Genomic DNA, 16,881 nt, shown 5'->3' with positions numbered 1-16,881 from the left:
GCGAACTCACTAAGATACCCAAGCTGTTCCTGCCCTGCAGTTTGTTATAAATCTTCCTCTTTAGCCGCTTCGTCGGCCTTTGCCTTCTAACCCCCTTTCAAGACCTTGATCTTAGCCAAGTCCAGCTTGTGCTGTTTGTTCTTCTCACTCATCACCGCCAGTTACTTCTCCTCAGTCAACTTTCACTGTGACCTGTTGTGCCGCATCCTCAGCCGACAGTCACTCCTGCTCTGCCACATCTGCTTCAGCCTTTGCCAGTTCTTGTTTTGTGCTGTTCTAGCTTTGCTCAATGCAGCAAGGTGCCTCTCCTCAATCTTGGCTTGCCCTGCTTTTAGGGGGTTAGGTCTATTTTCTGCTGTTTTCTAGCTTCGCTAAGTGCAGCAAGGTGTCTCTCCTCAGTTTTGGCTTGCCCTACTTTAAGGGGGGTTTTTTTTAGATCCATTTTATGTTGTTCCTGAGCTTCGCTCAGTGCAGCAATGTGCCTCTCCTCAATTTTGGCTTACCCGGTTCTCTTTAGACCCATTTTCTGCTGTTTCTTGCCATCGCTCAAGGCAGCAAGTTGCTTCTTCTCAATATTGGCTTGCTCTCCTTGTTGGTGCAGTCTGTGCAGTTTCTTTGCTTCACTGAGTGCGGCGAGGTGTTTGTTCCCCATCGTTTCAGTTTGTGTCACAACAGCGCGTTTATTATTGATAAACCAGAACAAGCATCTATTTGATATCCATAGATAACAACTGTTGAACGTTCTTAGAATCACACGCTAACACGCTAACGGTAGTTTCATGACTCGGTGTCAGTACATCGGATGTGTAGTTGGCTGTGGGCCCGGGTGCGGGTGCAGGTGCGGAAGTGGGGGTGTTGATCAAGGCTATGATCTCATTGATGTAAATTGCAAAATTTATTTTTTTAGCGTATGTGCAATTTGTGGGACATCTAACATGAGCTTTTAAATTACTGTGGTCTGCGTCGAGGGCGTTCTGGGATCGAATGTCTTTTTGAAGATGTGCGGGTAGAATGATGTAAAGTATCGATCCGATGCCTGTCCCACGCCATATAAAACAATACCTTTTGCAGTGGATCATACAAACCACCCAGGGCACCACGTGATGCTAAATTATTTCTCAATCCGAGGTCGGCGTGTGTCCAAAGAGAATACCCAATATATCGTCACTCTCGGAGCACTTTGTTCGAGCCTCCTAATTGGATATGAGCGTACCTCCCACATTTATCATCTCAACGTTTCTCCACGTGTTATATTTTTTTATCAACGGCGTCGAGGGCCACATGTTCTGACATCTAAGTGAATTGGGATACCCACCGATCGGCTTGACGCCTTCTCCAATCATCAGCGTGGCATCGAGAACTTGGCCAAAAGTTTTTTTTGTTTTGTTTTGAAAACGCCGTCCTTGACGTAGAACATCACAGCATTCAGTCAATTTGATCCAGTCCTAAAGAAGTGGTAGTCTACTGGCAATTTAGCAACATCAGGGGCTTTCATGATCCGAAGTAAAAAATGTGACAAAATCGCCGAATATCATGTTAGACTCTCCAATCAATTGAGCGTAGTATGACCCTATCACCGAAATGAGATCGGTAGTATGATACTGGTTGAGCTCGCAATCCTCTATCAATTTCCGGAAGGATTCTGAGAATTAACTGATCGACATTTTGGTTGGAGATTCCCAGATTCTTTATTATCCAATGGTTGGCTTCCTTCACATTACCAACCTTTTCTCTTCTGATTACGTTCAACCCTGTCAAAACCTTACTCAACAGGCCTGTATATTGGGCCATATAGAAAGGGGTATCGCCTTTATTTGGATTGGCATACCATGGAGTGGAGGTAGTGCACCCACTGGGGATCCCACCAGTTCATATTTTAAGGCAGGTGACAACATTGCGACCGATGCGAGTACGCGTATCGCACTTCAGAGTCTTGAGATGGACGGTGCGGTCAGGCAAGAGAAATGATATGACCATCTGTTTTGCAGATGAGACATATACGTACTACTAGTGACTGAGTTTTAGAGTTTCAGGGTTTAGGGTAAATACTGAGTGTTTACTGTGTCGAGGCCACAGATCGACGTGGAGGATTCAAGTTGATTGCCGCATACGTACTTTAGAGTCTTGGAACAGACCGTGCACTTCGTCAATTTTGAGTGTTGGGCTTTTCAAGTCAATGTCAGATCGCAGTAGTTTGTAGTTTCCGTTGAGGCTATACATTAAAACACAGATTTAGTACTTATCAGGTATGACCTCCCACGTCTAAAATATGTTTATGTTTTGATTCTAGTGCCTATTTGTTCGGTGATATTGTCAGTAGTTGTAAAGTCTGTGAGACTCTGGAGTGCACTCCAGAAGCGTCCATGGTCATCTGATTTTGTTGTAGCACAGATGTGCGTAAGAATTTGTGTGGTGCTTTAGATAGGTGCTTTCTGTACATTGAGTTGACTAAGGTTTCATCGATGGAGTTGATAAGGATGCGTGGCATTTCGCATCAGCCGCCATGCCGATGTCTCCTCAGACAGTGCAGTCATAACACTGCGGGTGTAATTGATTGAGAGTCACGTAGTGTTCCAACTCCATTTTAAGACCAGTAAATCGATCATTGAAGTTACAATAGCCCGTGAGGTTGGTGCATTTATACATATCCGGATATTTTGGGCATTCCCTGATGGAGAGACCTGGTTGAGCAGGTAATATTTCGCAATGTGCAGCAAGAGTCTTGGGTTAAGTGCGACTGAGAGGCAATATTGCGAGCTCATCGAGTGCGACGGTGAGTTGGGCGTGAGTAGAAAAGAGCTGTGGTACCGTTCTGGTTACAATCAGCGTCGGGCTTTTCCGTTTTCGAGTTTCTCTCCGAAAGAGGTCAAGGGGGTATTTGTGACATTGAGCCCACGATCAACGGTTTGTTTGTCATCCTATGGTTGATTGAACTCAAACTCAAGGTAAATAGCACATTGTTTGTACTGGAAACAGTCTTTGTATGTCTCGTACGCGCGTGCATTTGCGAGAGGGCGAACGGGAGACTACAAGGTGAGCAAAGGCCCGAGTGATTTGAGTATAAAGCTCGCGTGTGTTGAATTCAAACTCACGGACGAGTTCTTGTATCAGTTGAAGGGGTCGATTGCCTTCACTCATGTTATTATAGCGAGTAAATTGTTACCAGCGAGTGTGACCGAAGTCAAGGGCTTCTTCGAATGTTTCAGAGGATTTGGGTAGGTTAATGACTTTTATATAAACTATATGAGGCATTGCGATGTGTTTTCAATATGATTAAACGTATTTATATACTATATACTTTGGTCTCATCGATACTGTGATGGTAGCTGTGGCCGCTGAGTAGAAAAGCTTGTAGTGTACTGGATCAGTACTGTAGTCGACTTATTGTAAGATGCTATTGATAGGTCCATAACCTGTTAGAACATATAGATACATGACAAGTATCTTTATTTTCTCTCTATGTGTGTGTATGTGGTGTGGATTTATCTTTTATTGGTAAGACATGTGATAGGGTATCATTATCGGTTCATGTTTGGTGTCATAAGGAATTTGGGGTAACGAACAGTGTACTCCACGTTCTTTGGAAACTAATGAAGCTGATTGTGCCTTGATACAAGCTGGACTTTGCGAAGTTCGAGGCCTAGTAAGAGGCTGAAAAGACAAAGGCCAAATAAACGTCTAAAGACAAGGAACTTGCACAACAGGCTGCACGACAGGAAAAGATTGCGGAGTCGAGTATGAAGTCACAGTCTCACAAGGAAGTCGTCCCTGTAGATGCAAAGGGTACATAGGAAGCCATCGTGAATGAAGACAAATCATGTGTCGCCGGTGTCGCCCGAGGAGTGAGAAATGCCTTCTTTATATCAGTTAATGGAGGACAAACCATGTGATGCCGGGGAGTGAGAAATGTTTCCTTTATATCAGTTGATGAAGAACAAACCACATGACGCCAGTGTCACCAGGGGAGTGAGTAATGTTTTGTTTGTATCAGCTAATGGAAGACAAACCATGTGATGCCGGTGTCGCCCGGCGAGTAAGAAATTATTTCTTTATAAAAGTGAATGAAGGACAAACCAGGTGACACCAGTGTCGCCTGGGGATTGAGAAATGTTTTCTTTATACAAGTGAATCATTTTCAGTACGATATCGTCAAAAAAAAAAATCCATGGTGTGAAGTCCAGTTTGAAGAAAAAAGTAATAGCGCGGACGCGGTGTGCGAGTTGGTGCGAGCGGGGTGACAGGCGACATTGTTGTGAGTTGATCATTGAATGAAGTAGAGACAAATGTGGGGCGTCTGATGGTGCGCATGTTAAGGCATCGTGGCGAAGGTAGGCGATCTGAGCGCAAAGGACAGTAGGTTCCGAGTCGGAGAAGTCTGCATGGAAACCGGGGTCATATACACTCAGGTGTGGAGTGTAGAATGCGGCAAGATTGGTATAAGGTTCTGACGCCTACGACCTGACGCATCTGATTGCGTTCGTGTAAAATGCGTGCACAAGGTGCTTGATATCACCGCGTGTTTGGAACAGGATATTCCATTGCTTGCGCATTTCCTCGGTATCAAACCCAAAATCGGTCGTAGTTGGTTCGGAATCCGACAGAGGATCAGGTGGTAGAATTGGTATTAGAGATGTTAGTGATGGGATCACCTGGATAGTGACAAGTGAGAGGGGGATCGGCGAAGGTGGCGGAGTGATGTTGTGAGTTGGAAGTAATATCGTACAGAGATGGCGGGGCTGGTATGGGGGCGTGATGGGGTCGTTGATGAGAATTGGGGACGGGGCTGGGGGGATGAAGGACGGCAGAGGGATGGGGTCCTGTGAAACGGGAGGAATCGAGGGGCTTGGAGTCAGTGGCGGTGGCGTGGGCACAACATATGGGATCTCGATCATCTCCCAAGACGATAGTGTAGAATATCTGGTGGCGTGCTTACCGTTGGACGACCATTGCGGGCGTTCGTCAGAGAAAAACATGAATGTCACGACTGTGTAGAATCAGCTAAGTGGAGGAGGTTTGGATCTTAAAGGCGTCATCAGATTCGGTGAGAGTGCGCCCCAAGAGAACGCCAAATCCACATTGTGGGACGTACTCGTGTTTAGGGTGCGTGATATCGGGACATTGTAGACTTTGAACTACATAGCTAAAACCCAAATGGGGAAATAGGGGGACGGGTAGGCGGTGTCAGATACGATGTGGAGAGAACAATTTGGTGTTCTTTGGAGGGGTGAGGCTGCGGTTTGTATCGGCATATGTCTTGGCAAGGCTTCAGAGAGGAAGGGACATGCCAGCATCTAAAAGGAGACAGCGAATCAATGTATTAAGAGTGGCGTGCTGGCATTTCACAACGCCGTTCATCTGAGGGGTGTTGGGCTGCGTTACGCGGAGCTCGATGTTCATAGAGGTGATGTGTGTTTTTATGATTCCACTCTGTAAAACAGAGTCACCGTCAGACACAAGTGTGTGGGGTTTCCAGTGTCGGGGAATATGTTCCAATAACCCCTCCACTTGCTGTTCAAGAGACGTTTTGTTTGGGAGGTTTTTGTGGATACCAAAAGTATCAGCTGCGTCCACTATATCCAGGGCGTAGATGTTACCGTCCCGGTTGGGAGGTATGGGATCTTGAAGGTCGATGTGCAGTTTCTCCCCAGGACCATAGTTGGTGTCGGTAGTGTCATGGGCAACCCTCTACGTGCGTGGATAATGGCTGATCTAAAGGGAGAGGAGTCGCCGACAGCGGTAGGAAGCCGACCGATTAGGGCCACCAAAGTGTAAATTCGGGTGGGCTTTTCGACTGCTGTAGTGGCGTGTCAGAGGAACGTGCATGCCGTGTCAGAGGAACGTGCATGCCGTGTCAGAGGAACGTGCATGCCGTGTTGCAAATAATAAAGGGGTCGCTCTGGAAGCGTGTTCAGACAGCCGTCCACTTCTTGTCACAAGGTCGGAGTTGTACAACGATGGCCAGCGGGTTCCCGTAAGCCTTCTCGAGAAGTAGATTCACATCTAGCCAGTCCGTGTGGACGCTGCCACCCTCGGGTCCAGCGTATCTGGGAACCTGGGCATTGAATTTATCTGGTACAGATATCAATGGTAGGTTGCCAATCTAGATGTGTCATCGCTTGTTGCCACTCGTCAGGATTGAGTTGCCATGTATTGGTGTCAACGTATACATATGGTTTGTGTGTGAGCTTTATACCGCGTTGTTTATGCTGACGGTATTAGTGTTAGCCGTTATGGGTAGTGCTAGCCGTTATGGGCAGTGTTAGCCGTTATGGGATATAATAAATTTAATTGATCGAAAGTGATATGGTAGCCACCACGTGTGCCGGGGATAGTAATTGTGTGCAACCCTTCAGTAATTACACATGTGTGGGTGTTCGCGGGGTAGGCGAGGCGGAAGCCATTGTCATGTAACAAATTCTGGGATAGTAGTTGTTGGAAAATGTTGTTGTTGATGCATGTCATGCCAAAATGTGGTAAGATGATGATGGTAGATTCGTCAGCCATTTGGAGGGGGAACGATCCTAGCTCGATATTTGTCAACGTTTGGCGTGCGCGGGAATTGAACATCAATAGTTGAGGTTCATTCAATTGATGCTGAGACAGTTTGTGTATACATGTAATCTTGACCACTCGTTTAAAATGAGAGGGGGTGCGAGGTGGTGCTTGGGACCTGTTGCAGTTGGTACAGTTCATGTCGGTATTGGTACATTCGCGAGATGTATGCGTCTTATCTCCACGCTTGCCAGAAGCTTTGGTACAACGGTCCGAGTGGTGTTGGCTTGACCAACAGACGTAGCATTGGAATTTGCGAGCGGGTGGGGCTGTAATGTTGGAGGACAGGACATTCATGCGTTTAGTGAGCGCTTCGACTTGTGTACTGATGTGATCAACAGTGGCTGGTGTAACAATGTCAACGGTGTGCGGCCGGATGTTCGTGGTCTCCCACTCCTCAACATATAAGCAGAGGTCTTGGATGGAAATGATGCTGCGTGAGTTGGTCGATCGGCCCAAGAGATAGCCCTTCGTTTGTTCTTGGTAGAACACTGGGAGGCCAGAGAGGAACAGGTCTTGTGTGTAGTCCGGAGAGAAGGCAGCCATTTGTTCGCGAGTGTGGCGGATCAAAGTTCACAGCGGTAGGTTCATTCTCGAAGGGGTTCATTGTCCTTGCGTTGAAACTTCCTGAGGTGTGCATGATTGATGTTCTTCCGCTCTTTTGCTGAATTGTGCTTGAAGCGACGTATCAGAACTTAAGTAGAAGCCATGGGTGACTGAGCGGAATATCGTTGTGCAGAGATGTCCGGCGTGCAGCGAATAAGGATCAGAAGAGTACTTGATGAGCGCGCAGATAAGCTCCGGTGTCCTTGTTAGCAATGGCTAATTGCGAGGCGCCCATGTCCGTAGCCGCGGAGCTGACATAGGCAAGTAGTGGGCGGAGGTCAGCTGTATAATCGGTGGCGGCAGCGAAGTAAAGGTCCGTTTTCCATGTATCATACTTAGGGCCGGAGATATCGAGAATGGTCCATGTCCACTTGGGGTGGTTTTTGTCGTTAGCAGGTAACATTGTGGGTGTGGTGGTGACTACGGGTTGGTGAGTCAAAGGATAGGCTTCCGGACGTCGTTGGGAGTTGCTAAGAAGTGGCCGGTCGGTGGGGTGGAGGTGTGGACCAAGGGGGTGGCGAATTCTTCGCCGTCCACTGTGAGTGATTTGGCTTCAATCTGCAGCACAGAGTCGTTGTCTATATTATCGCCCATAACCTATTGGGACTCCCAATTTATATCAGAATTGATTAAGTTTAATATCGACTGTTTTGGTGTATTCTAATAAACTTTGGGGAAATTGTGGGTAAGAAATGTAGCACATGGTAATGTTCACATCAACCGAAAAACCTAGTTAGGTTTAAACACAGAGAGGAATGTTTCTACCTGTCCCGATACTAATGTATTTGCCTGCATACTAAAAAAAAAGATCCGGTTTTTTAATTTAAATTATCATATTCATCAACTGTTGCTTGGTGGGCGCTATGGTGTCTTGAGATAATATAGTTCAGTACGTTTATTGTTTTAGTTGAGAGCTTTGTTGCTTTGAGTCAAGCTACATTTATATTTGTATATTACCAACTTACATGAACTATTAACACCGTTACCCCAGCACAATGGCCATAACCACTCCTAATTTCCTGAGAACCAACCAGTTCAAAGGCTGTTTAGTGTTTAAATGTTGAATGTGTGCTGCCTGGGCACTTCGAGCGACGACTACAGTAGAAACCGGGCGATCGAGAGTCCAAAGTACTCATGGTCTATGTGTATAACCATAGTGTCAAGGTATGCCGTGGCATGTCCACTATATAGCATTCTGGGTGCAATAACCCGAAGCCCGTTCAAAGCGGGGTCTCAGTGTGTGCTATTTTTAGAAGCACATCTTGTCTACTGACAACATCTCTCGAGAATTTCTCACCGCCCAAAGCGATACCACTCCATAGCTCTAAACATGGTTTTACTGCAATATATCCCATAGCTCGTAAAATTTGGTTTCCCGCATGCATCTCATCATTCACACCGTATAGTAGTACCAGCTGGAAGGCCGTTAGAAACCCAAAGGCCCCATATCCTTGCATTGACAAATGTGTATAGTTGGTTCTGCAGTAGCCGACGTACCGAGAAGACACAGTGCAAAGACTTCCTACCCACACAACCTCTGGGATTTCCGTCCGATCGACACACCAACCAGGCATGCCATGCACACCAGCCCTTACAGCACCTTATCGGCATTAAACATCCGCGTACGTTCCATCGCGACTATGTAAGCCAGATCGGCCTTTTTGGTATTCTTATATATATATATATAATCCCTGAACTGACAACGGATCGTGATATAGCGCAAATAGAATGAGGAGGAGACCATGTAACCTTTGGTGTGGCCAATAAACCCAGATATAGTCTTTTTAAGGCTTGCTTGTCTGAGATCGGCCGTAATCAACCATTCCACAGTAGAATGAGACTCCAGCCGCTCCTCGCTGAACCCCAGTCAGCAACAAGGTGTGCTACGCGCCGACTGCCCTGCGTCCTACCGGGCGTGCCTGGCCCCGCAGACTCCTCCTAATTAATTGTCTATTACCAATAGACGATATGCATCCTTGTTCTCCACGGTCCCGGCCTGAGCAGGTTGCACTCTAAGTATCCCACTCACCTCACCACTCTGCGCTCTACCGGGGCCACTTCGTCTGCCTGCTCCAAGGGCGTGTCCGCTGGCGCTTCTTCGGCTGCGGGTTCGTTGGGTGTCTCAGGCGTCGGTTCAGGTGTAGTTTCCTCAGGTGTAGTTTCCTCAGGGGTTGGTTCCTCAGGTGTAGTTACCTCAGGGGTTGGTTCCTCAGGTGTAGTTGCCTCAGGGGTTGGTTCCTCAGGGGTTGGTTCTTCGGGTGTAGTTTCTTCGGGTGTAGTTACCTCAGGGGTTGGTTCTTCGGGTGTAGTTTCTTCGGGTGTAGTTACCTCAGGGGTTGGTTCTTCGGGTGTAGTTTCTTCGGGTGTAGTTTCTTCGGGTGTAGTTTCTTCGGGTGTAGTTTCTTCGGGTGTAGTTTCTTCGGGTGTAGTTTCTTCGGGTGTTGGTTCCTCCGGTGTAGTTTCTTCAGGGGTTGGTTCTTCAGGTGTAGTCGGTTCTTCGATGGTCGTGGATGTGGTCACTACTATGGGAGGCTCTGTGGTAGGGTCGGGTGTAGCTGCCGGGGTAGGATTGGGAGTAGATTCCGGAGTAGGAGTGCTCGCCGGGGTTCCCGCGGGTGATGGAACAACCGACGCAGCTGGCGAAGCCGTTGGGGTTACTGTCGGCATCGACGAGTCGGTAGGCAGAACACTGGGTACCACTGAGGCCGCAGGACTCGTGGAAACGGCTACTATAGGGGCCGTCACAGTGGGGGTAGGTGTAAGAGTAAACACAGGTATGGCTGTGACTGTGGCTACAGGTAGACCGCTAGGGGTAGGGCTAAAACTGAAAGTGGGTGTAGTGGAGGGGGACGCAAACTGCGATAAACTAGCGGTGGGACTGGCGCTGGCAGAGGCGATCACACTCGGACTAGTACTTGGACTAGAACTAGGACTAGGACTTAGATTGGGAGTTATGCTTTGAGTCACTTCGGGATTTGCTGGTGCTGTAAGGATGGGATAGGGTTGTGAGTGTAAGGTTGTGAGTGTAAAGTTGTGAGTATATAGTTAATTTAGAGTTGTGATTGTGCTATGTGTGTTGGGTTGAGAATGGCAACTGGGCAATGGCGCGTGAACGAGAAGTGGCACACATGGAGGAAGAAAATATTGATTCTAGTAACACACACACACACGCACACAATATATACATACATATATATATATATTATAAACCTCCATATCAGTTTCATATCATCAAACAGTCGCTCAGCAGACATACCAGCTATATCGCATATGCCGCTGGCGCTATTGCAGATGTAATCGGGGTTTGTACACGCTACGTTTTCGCACAGATTGGACGTCGAAGAATCGGATGAACCGCTCTGCAGGGTTGAAAACGTTAAACAGTTGAAAAAAAGGTATAGAGATACACGTGAATACAATATAATACGTATAAGCGAATACAATGAAATACGTACAAGTCAAAACAATGAAATACGTATGAAGTGAATAGAATAAAAAAAATAATTGTAAGAATTTAAAATACAATCCGTAGCGGATCCGTGTACGTTTTCACACAAATCAGAAGTCGATGAGCTGCGGTGCAGACCGGAACGATACACTTTTAGTATCGCACACATACGCACATATTATACGTATTATATAGATGAATATATTAATATATATATATAATCACACAAGGTAGGTCCGAGGAAACATAGGTAAAACAACAACTCACCGTTGCTATGGCAACGCCCGCACCGGCACCAGCGATAATTATGATTATAGCGGCTACCACCGACCAGAATATGATCCAGAATTTTCGAGTTCTTCCCTTGAAGAATCCACTTCTCTGTCTTTTTCCGGTTAATTCGTCCGCGATAGGTACCTATGTATATTGTGTAGAAAGAAATGTATAAGTGAATATATATTATGATATATGAGTGAGTATATAATACAATACTAATAATAAAATGCATGTCAAAATGTATTGCAATAGAGGGCCGGATAGGAGTTCGTGAACAGATAGGAATATCTCGTGGCTGTGGTGATTGGCAACTGCATAGTCACAAGCATACACGCCAACTGCACTGTCACACGCCTACCAGCACCAACCATACCTCTCGACCATCTATACACAGACACAGACATATATATATAACTATATATATACCAATACACAGAGAACAGCCCTACCTACACACACACGATACCTTGCTGCTGGCATCTATATCATGCGGCATAGCTAACCTCGTGGCTGTGTTAGTTGGCTTCTGCTTAGCCACAGGCGTAGACGTTCCCATATCCGCGGCCTGTGTCATGGGTGAGTTGTGTGTGCTCGTTGCCTCTATGGCTACTGGAGCGCCAATCAGAGGCATAGGACTGGCGCCTTCCTATTATGTGTATGTGTATATATGGATATAAAGATAAATGCGTATATGCATATGTATATGTATATATATGGATATATATATGAATACGTATATGTATTTATATGTATATATGTATATATATGAATAAGTATATATATGAATATGACAATATATACTTAACTGTATAATGTACATGCATGAGTAGGTATTTGTACGTGTACTGACTATGTGTAACCCCTTCATGTATAATTATGGGAATTCGAACGGAATGTGTGGCAGCACGAGTTTATGCACATGTATATGTATATACGCATACATGTACCCTTTTTTAAATTTTAAATTTAGGGTTTTAACGGCTTCAGGGTTTAGGGATTACCTGTACCTATACAAACACACGTGTATCTATTTGGGTAGAGCATACATGTCTGTGTATTCGATCAGTCAGAGGCGTAGATATATCTCAGTGGACGTATTCTGCAGCACAAAACGCCACATCTATACACAGTAGAGTGGCCGTTTTTATCGGGGTGCAGAAAGATGTACCTGTGAGTGTACAGGTCCGGGCGTTCCCATATACGACAAATGCACACATGTCCATATGCATACCAATGTATTATAAGCACCTACCTCAACCCATACACACATACGTGCACGCATGAATATGTACAATCATATATGAATGCGGATGCACATACATACGCATCATATCACATATATGAATAGGCATGCACATACATACACATCAACACATATGTGAATACGTATACACACACATATATGTATACATATACACATACATACACATATATGAATACGTATACACACACATACACATCATATCACATATATGAATGCGTACACACTTACATGAATACGTATACACGTACATACACACCAACACATATATGAATGCGTACACACTTACATACACATCATACCCGTCGCATTGTATCTTCAAACTCAGAGTACTCATAGTAGTCCTCGCCGTCGGGATGGAGTATGTTGTCGTAGTAGTCACCGCCAGAGGGGATGTCATCTTTCATCACAATCAACGAGAACTTGCCTTTCACTATCACCGTCACCGGTGTGACACAGTGCGGGATGAAGCAGTAACCGACTGTGCGTGGTGTGTTATGGCGATTGAGGTTATTATAGTATAGTATAGTCAGTATAATATAATATAATATATAGTATATATATACATATACAGATAGAATATATAGACGTATTTGCGCATGCATCCACTATTACATCTGAACATATTATATATATAGCAGACACCCAAAATACATACTGGTGCATGAGAGGCTAAAGAACGATGGGCGTGCCGTTCTGTCGCCGTCCCAGGTAGTTAACATAGTGTCGTAAGCTTCTTGCGGACACCCAGTGGGTTGGTGCAAACGTTGACCTGATGTTATGTACTGTGAAGCAGAGCAGAGTGCGAGTGTAAGTGGAGGTGTAGATATAATTGAGTTTATATATGAATGTATGTATGTATATATATGAATGTATGCATGCATGTAATACTGTATGCATATAGATACTGGGACGTTTCGGTAGACGAATACTCTCACACGGAGTGCGGTATGTGATTTAACCGAAATATTGCGAGCAATGGAGTACTCATCACTCCACATACCTGCAAGATGGCGAACGGATTTGCGGCGACGTTTGCATATGGCTTCGTTGCCGCGTCTGAGAAGATTTCTATATTTACAAAAAGGGATAAAAGATATATACCTAGGAGGTTAGCATATATTTCAATAGGTTAGCGATAGGCCCTATACGAGTATTGAGGAAAGGGATGTATTTGTTGTTCGATGTAAAATTATATGTGATTATATCACAAAACGAAGCTTACTGTGAGAAATCTATCAAGCACCAACAATAAATATAATGTGAATATGACATCAGAACGTTCCTGGTACTATTATGTCGTGACCAAACAGAAAGTAGGTCTATAACATCGGAGTGAAAAATGTGCATTATATATAAATATATACATATACTTAAAATTATACGTACCTACATTTCATCACCCGCTCGTACGTAAAATAACATATCAGCCATAGCGTAATGGTTTCACATCAACCATTCCCCCTCAAAGATAAACCAGGTTTAAGTACTCGGAGGGTTACTTACCCCACATAGTCACACCGAAACTCCAGACGTCACTCGCTTCCGTGAATTTGAATTCTTTGAGGGTCTCGGGAGCCATCCAAGGTATGGGCACCTGATGAGTGAGACAATATAAAATATAAAATAGTTAAGCCAGCTAGAATTTATATATTGTTCAATTAGTTAAAAAATACATAGTTCAATTATAATATATATATATATATATACATATACACATATATATCTAACATAAGTATATACATATACATACAATCTGCATACCTTGCCATCCGAATTCATTTTATAGTAATCCGAATCTTCCTGCACCGACCTCGACAGTCCAAAATCGGTTATTTTGACCACAGGAATACCAAATGTTCTGGGTGTAGGGTGTCCCAGCATACAGTTACGAGCCGCAAGGTCTCTGTGTACAATGCCGTGCTGCGCTAAATGGTTCATGCCGTTGGCGATCTGGTAGCTGTGTGGGTAGAAGACAATTAGAGAGGAATTAGACTACAGTTATACCTGTGTCCTGGAATCTGTATGTCGGTCACCACTTCGATCGTATCCTCACACACAAGCCGATCCCGAGCAATATACTGTACATACAACTACATTAATACACACGAACTACTTATCTGAGATAGTACGAGAGACCTACAGGTGGAATAGCTCTCCTCGCCTCTGCACCAGCATGTATCACACTGAAACATTCAGAACAACCCGATCGAACGGACACTCGCACAATGTTATAGTTCGAGCAATATACCTACCATACGTACACACATAGGACGCACAAAGAGTAGCTTACCCGAGATGGGACCATACACCTACGGCTATAGTTCATACTCACACGTACACATATAACACATACACAGAGTTGTCTACCTGAGATAGTACCGTTCGCCTACGGTTATAGTAGCTCTCCGAGCCCCCTGCGTCCTCAGGTACGTATGTAAGTCTCCCAATGGCATGAGTTCTTGAATGATACAGATAGGCTCGTCAATAGTCACACCGAAACAGCTGACCACATTAGGGCTGTGGGCCTCCATCATCAGAGCTGCTTCTTTCTTGAACTTGCGGATCTCTTCGTCACTCTGCGGGCGTAGGAAAGGGGTAGGTAAGAATAACGACTATATCGGGGAATAATCTATAAATAGACTCATGTGTTGGATGTTGTGTTGACGTAGACTACGCCAGATTGTACTGGGAATCTCAGTGATATATTAGTACCACCAGAGCAGATTACTACTAGAAGTATTCAAGTGTGACTGTGAACGCTAATGCGCAATATAGACATACGCTTTCAAAACTAGTAGTCGACGGAGAAAGGAGTGGCGATGCAACGGACATTTGCTCCACCAACTATAGATCTTAGATCCTCTAACATGAATTGCATATATATATATATATGTATATAAGCGCACACATCGGCCTTCAAATCAAGTACGATAGAGAAAACAATACTTCAAAATAGTCAGAGTCTATTTCAAGAAGAGTCGCTGCACATACCTGTCCCGCAAGTAGTTCCTTAATCGCGCATTCGATTTGCACTGAATCTTTTTTAAGTATTCCTGAAAACACCACACCAAATTGGCCTGAGCCCAGTTTTTGGTTCTTTTTTAGGTTTGTATTAGATATACCTCCAGCCGGTTGAATGACTTCCTGGTAGAACTCAAAGTTGGGATCCAATGCTGGGTCTGTATGGTAGAAAAAGATCGAAGGACTACGTATTGGTACTAGCGGAATGAAGTATGTATCCCCTGATGAAGTATCCCGTAATATATGTATATATACATATATGATAAAAATACCGTCGTTCAGGCCCAGTATCACCAGGTTATGCATTCTTAGATGTTTTGGACACACTAAAAAGAAAGTTGTATATGACTCAACGGAAATACACACTAAACCTTCGATGTTCTAAGTACGATTCTACAAGCACTACTCAAGGTGTTTCAAATGTTCCAGGCCTATATATATATATATATATTTAAAACTCAAGGTGTTTCAAATGTTTCAGGCCTATATATATATATATATACCATGTAGTACACACAGCAAGTACACACGGGGCACGGTCGCATCACCCGACTCTATGCCCATGGGTGTAGGAATAGTTTCGTATGCTTCCTATCAATAGTACAAGCGCCCGACTCAAAAAACTGTCATCCAAAAAAACATGCGTCTCCGTTTGCGGTCAGTGATACATCATTATACTTAGGATGGTTTGGTCCAATGCAATTAAATTGTTACCTGAAGGCCGGCTGAAAAATGAGACACATATTTGTGTACACACAGCCACAGCCACACACACCCATATATATATACATATATACATAATATATATATATATATATATCCATAAATATAAATAGATATATAGGTATACATAAATATAAATTAAGAAATAAATTAATATGTATATATATCCTATACCTATACCTATACCTATATCTATATAAATCTATATATATCTATACATGCACACGTGCACATGTACACACACACACACACACACACACACACACACATATATATATCATTTATAGTCTATAGGTTCTAAAATTGAGGATTATGCACATATAGTTGTAAACTCAAGTTTCAAATGGCGAAACAACATACCTTCCAGATGCGGAATAGTCGGCAAAGGCCTCGCCGATGATTTTTCCGACGTCATGTTTAATTTCTGTAAGTAATTTGCTGTTCGGATTACCTGTCTATGTGCTTGCCCGAGTGTACTGACCCGGTTGCGATTGGTAAACGGAGCTGTACTATGTTATATGTATCCTACTATTATCGTGCCCGTTAGCCGATTGTCGTTCCTGCATATAAGAACAACCAGACTTTAACACAGAATCGTACTTTGACGAGGATGAGGGAGGATGCAACGGTTGTTATGGTAGTGTAGCTTCGAACACTGTATACAAATACGTTGATGTATAAGTCTGTAGTCATGTGTATATGTAAATAAATTTATAGTATACAATGTGTATTTGTATTTTTGTAATATATATTGTCCCCATGTACTTTACAATTTCATTGGGGTTTTTTGACGCCGTTCAAAGTAAAGAATACCTTGCGATGGCGAACTCTGCTCATCAGTACTTTTTTTTGTGTCCTACCACAGTACTTGTGAATTCTGGTAATTTTATTACGAAACAATATATATATAAAGTGTGATTGTTTCCATTCACAAGAAGAGTAAAAAAACAAATTAAAAAAAACCCTGTTTGAAATAATATATATATATAAA

At 44.0% G+C, this 16,881-nt stretch overlaps 4 protein-coding genes across 4 annotated transcripts; 1 reads left to right on the top strand and 3 right to left on the bottom strand.

The window, feature by feature from the left end:
• Positions 1-2,706: 2,706 nt before the first annotated feature.
• SARC_03305 (hypothetical protein) lies at positions 2,707-3,219 on the top strand (the record flags this gene model as incomplete). Its single annotated transcript, XM_014302899.1, has 2 exons — positions 2,707-2,874; positions 2,977-3,219. The coding sequence occupies 2 exons, from the start codon at positions 2,707-2,709 to the stop codon at positions 3,217-3,219; spliced, it is 411 nt and encodes a 136-aa protein (XP_014158374.1).
• Positions 3,220-6,240: 3,021 nt separating this feature from the next.
• On the bottom strand, positions 6,241-7,098 carry SARC_03304 (hypothetical protein; the record flags this gene model as incomplete). The annotated part of the gene is made up of 1 exon (XM_014302898.1): positions 6,241-7,098. The coding sequence occupies one exon, from the start codon at positions 7,096-7,098 to the stop codon at positions 6,241-6,243; it is 858 nt and encodes a 285-aa protein (XP_014158373.1).
• Positions 7,099-7,318: 220 nt separating this feature from the next.
• Positions 7,319-7,561, bottom strand: SARC_03303 (hypothetical protein; the record flags this gene model as incomplete). The annotated part of the gene is made up of 1 exon (XM_014302897.1): positions 7,319-7,561. The coding sequence occupies one exon, from the start codon at positions 7,559-7,561 to the stop codon at positions 7,319-7,321; it is 243 nt and encodes an 80-aa protein (XP_014158372.1).
• Positions 7,562-8,042: 481 nt separating this feature from the next.
• SARC_03302 (TK protein kinase) lies at positions 8,043-16,305 on the bottom strand (the record flags this gene model as incomplete). The annotated part of the gene is made up of 12 exons (XM_014302896.1): positions 8,043-10,142; positions 10,415-10,517; positions 10,874-11,023; positions 11,349-11,528; positions 12,446-12,624; positions 12,802-12,928; positions 13,147-13,214; positions 13,650-13,740; positions 13,908-14,103; positions 14,514-14,722; positions 15,138-15,325; positions 16,251-16,305. 12 exons carry the CDS (start codon positions 16,303-16,305, stop codon positions 9,184-9,186), a joined length of 2,505 nt encoding a protein of 834 aa, XP_014158371.1. The 3' UTR covers positions 8,043-9,183.
• Between the last annotated feature and the right edge of the window lie 576 nt (positions 16,306-16,881).

This window comes from Sphaeroforma arctica (genome assembly GCF_001186125.1).
Source record: "Sphaeroforma arctica JP610 unplaced genomic scaffold supercont1.166, whole genome shotgun sequence".
NCBI lineage: Eukaryota > Ichthyosporea > Ichthyophonida > Sphaeroforma > Sphaeroforma arctica.
The sequence above is the reverse complement of the archived record's forward strand: the minus strand, read 5'-3'. Positions and strand labels throughout refer to the sequence as shown.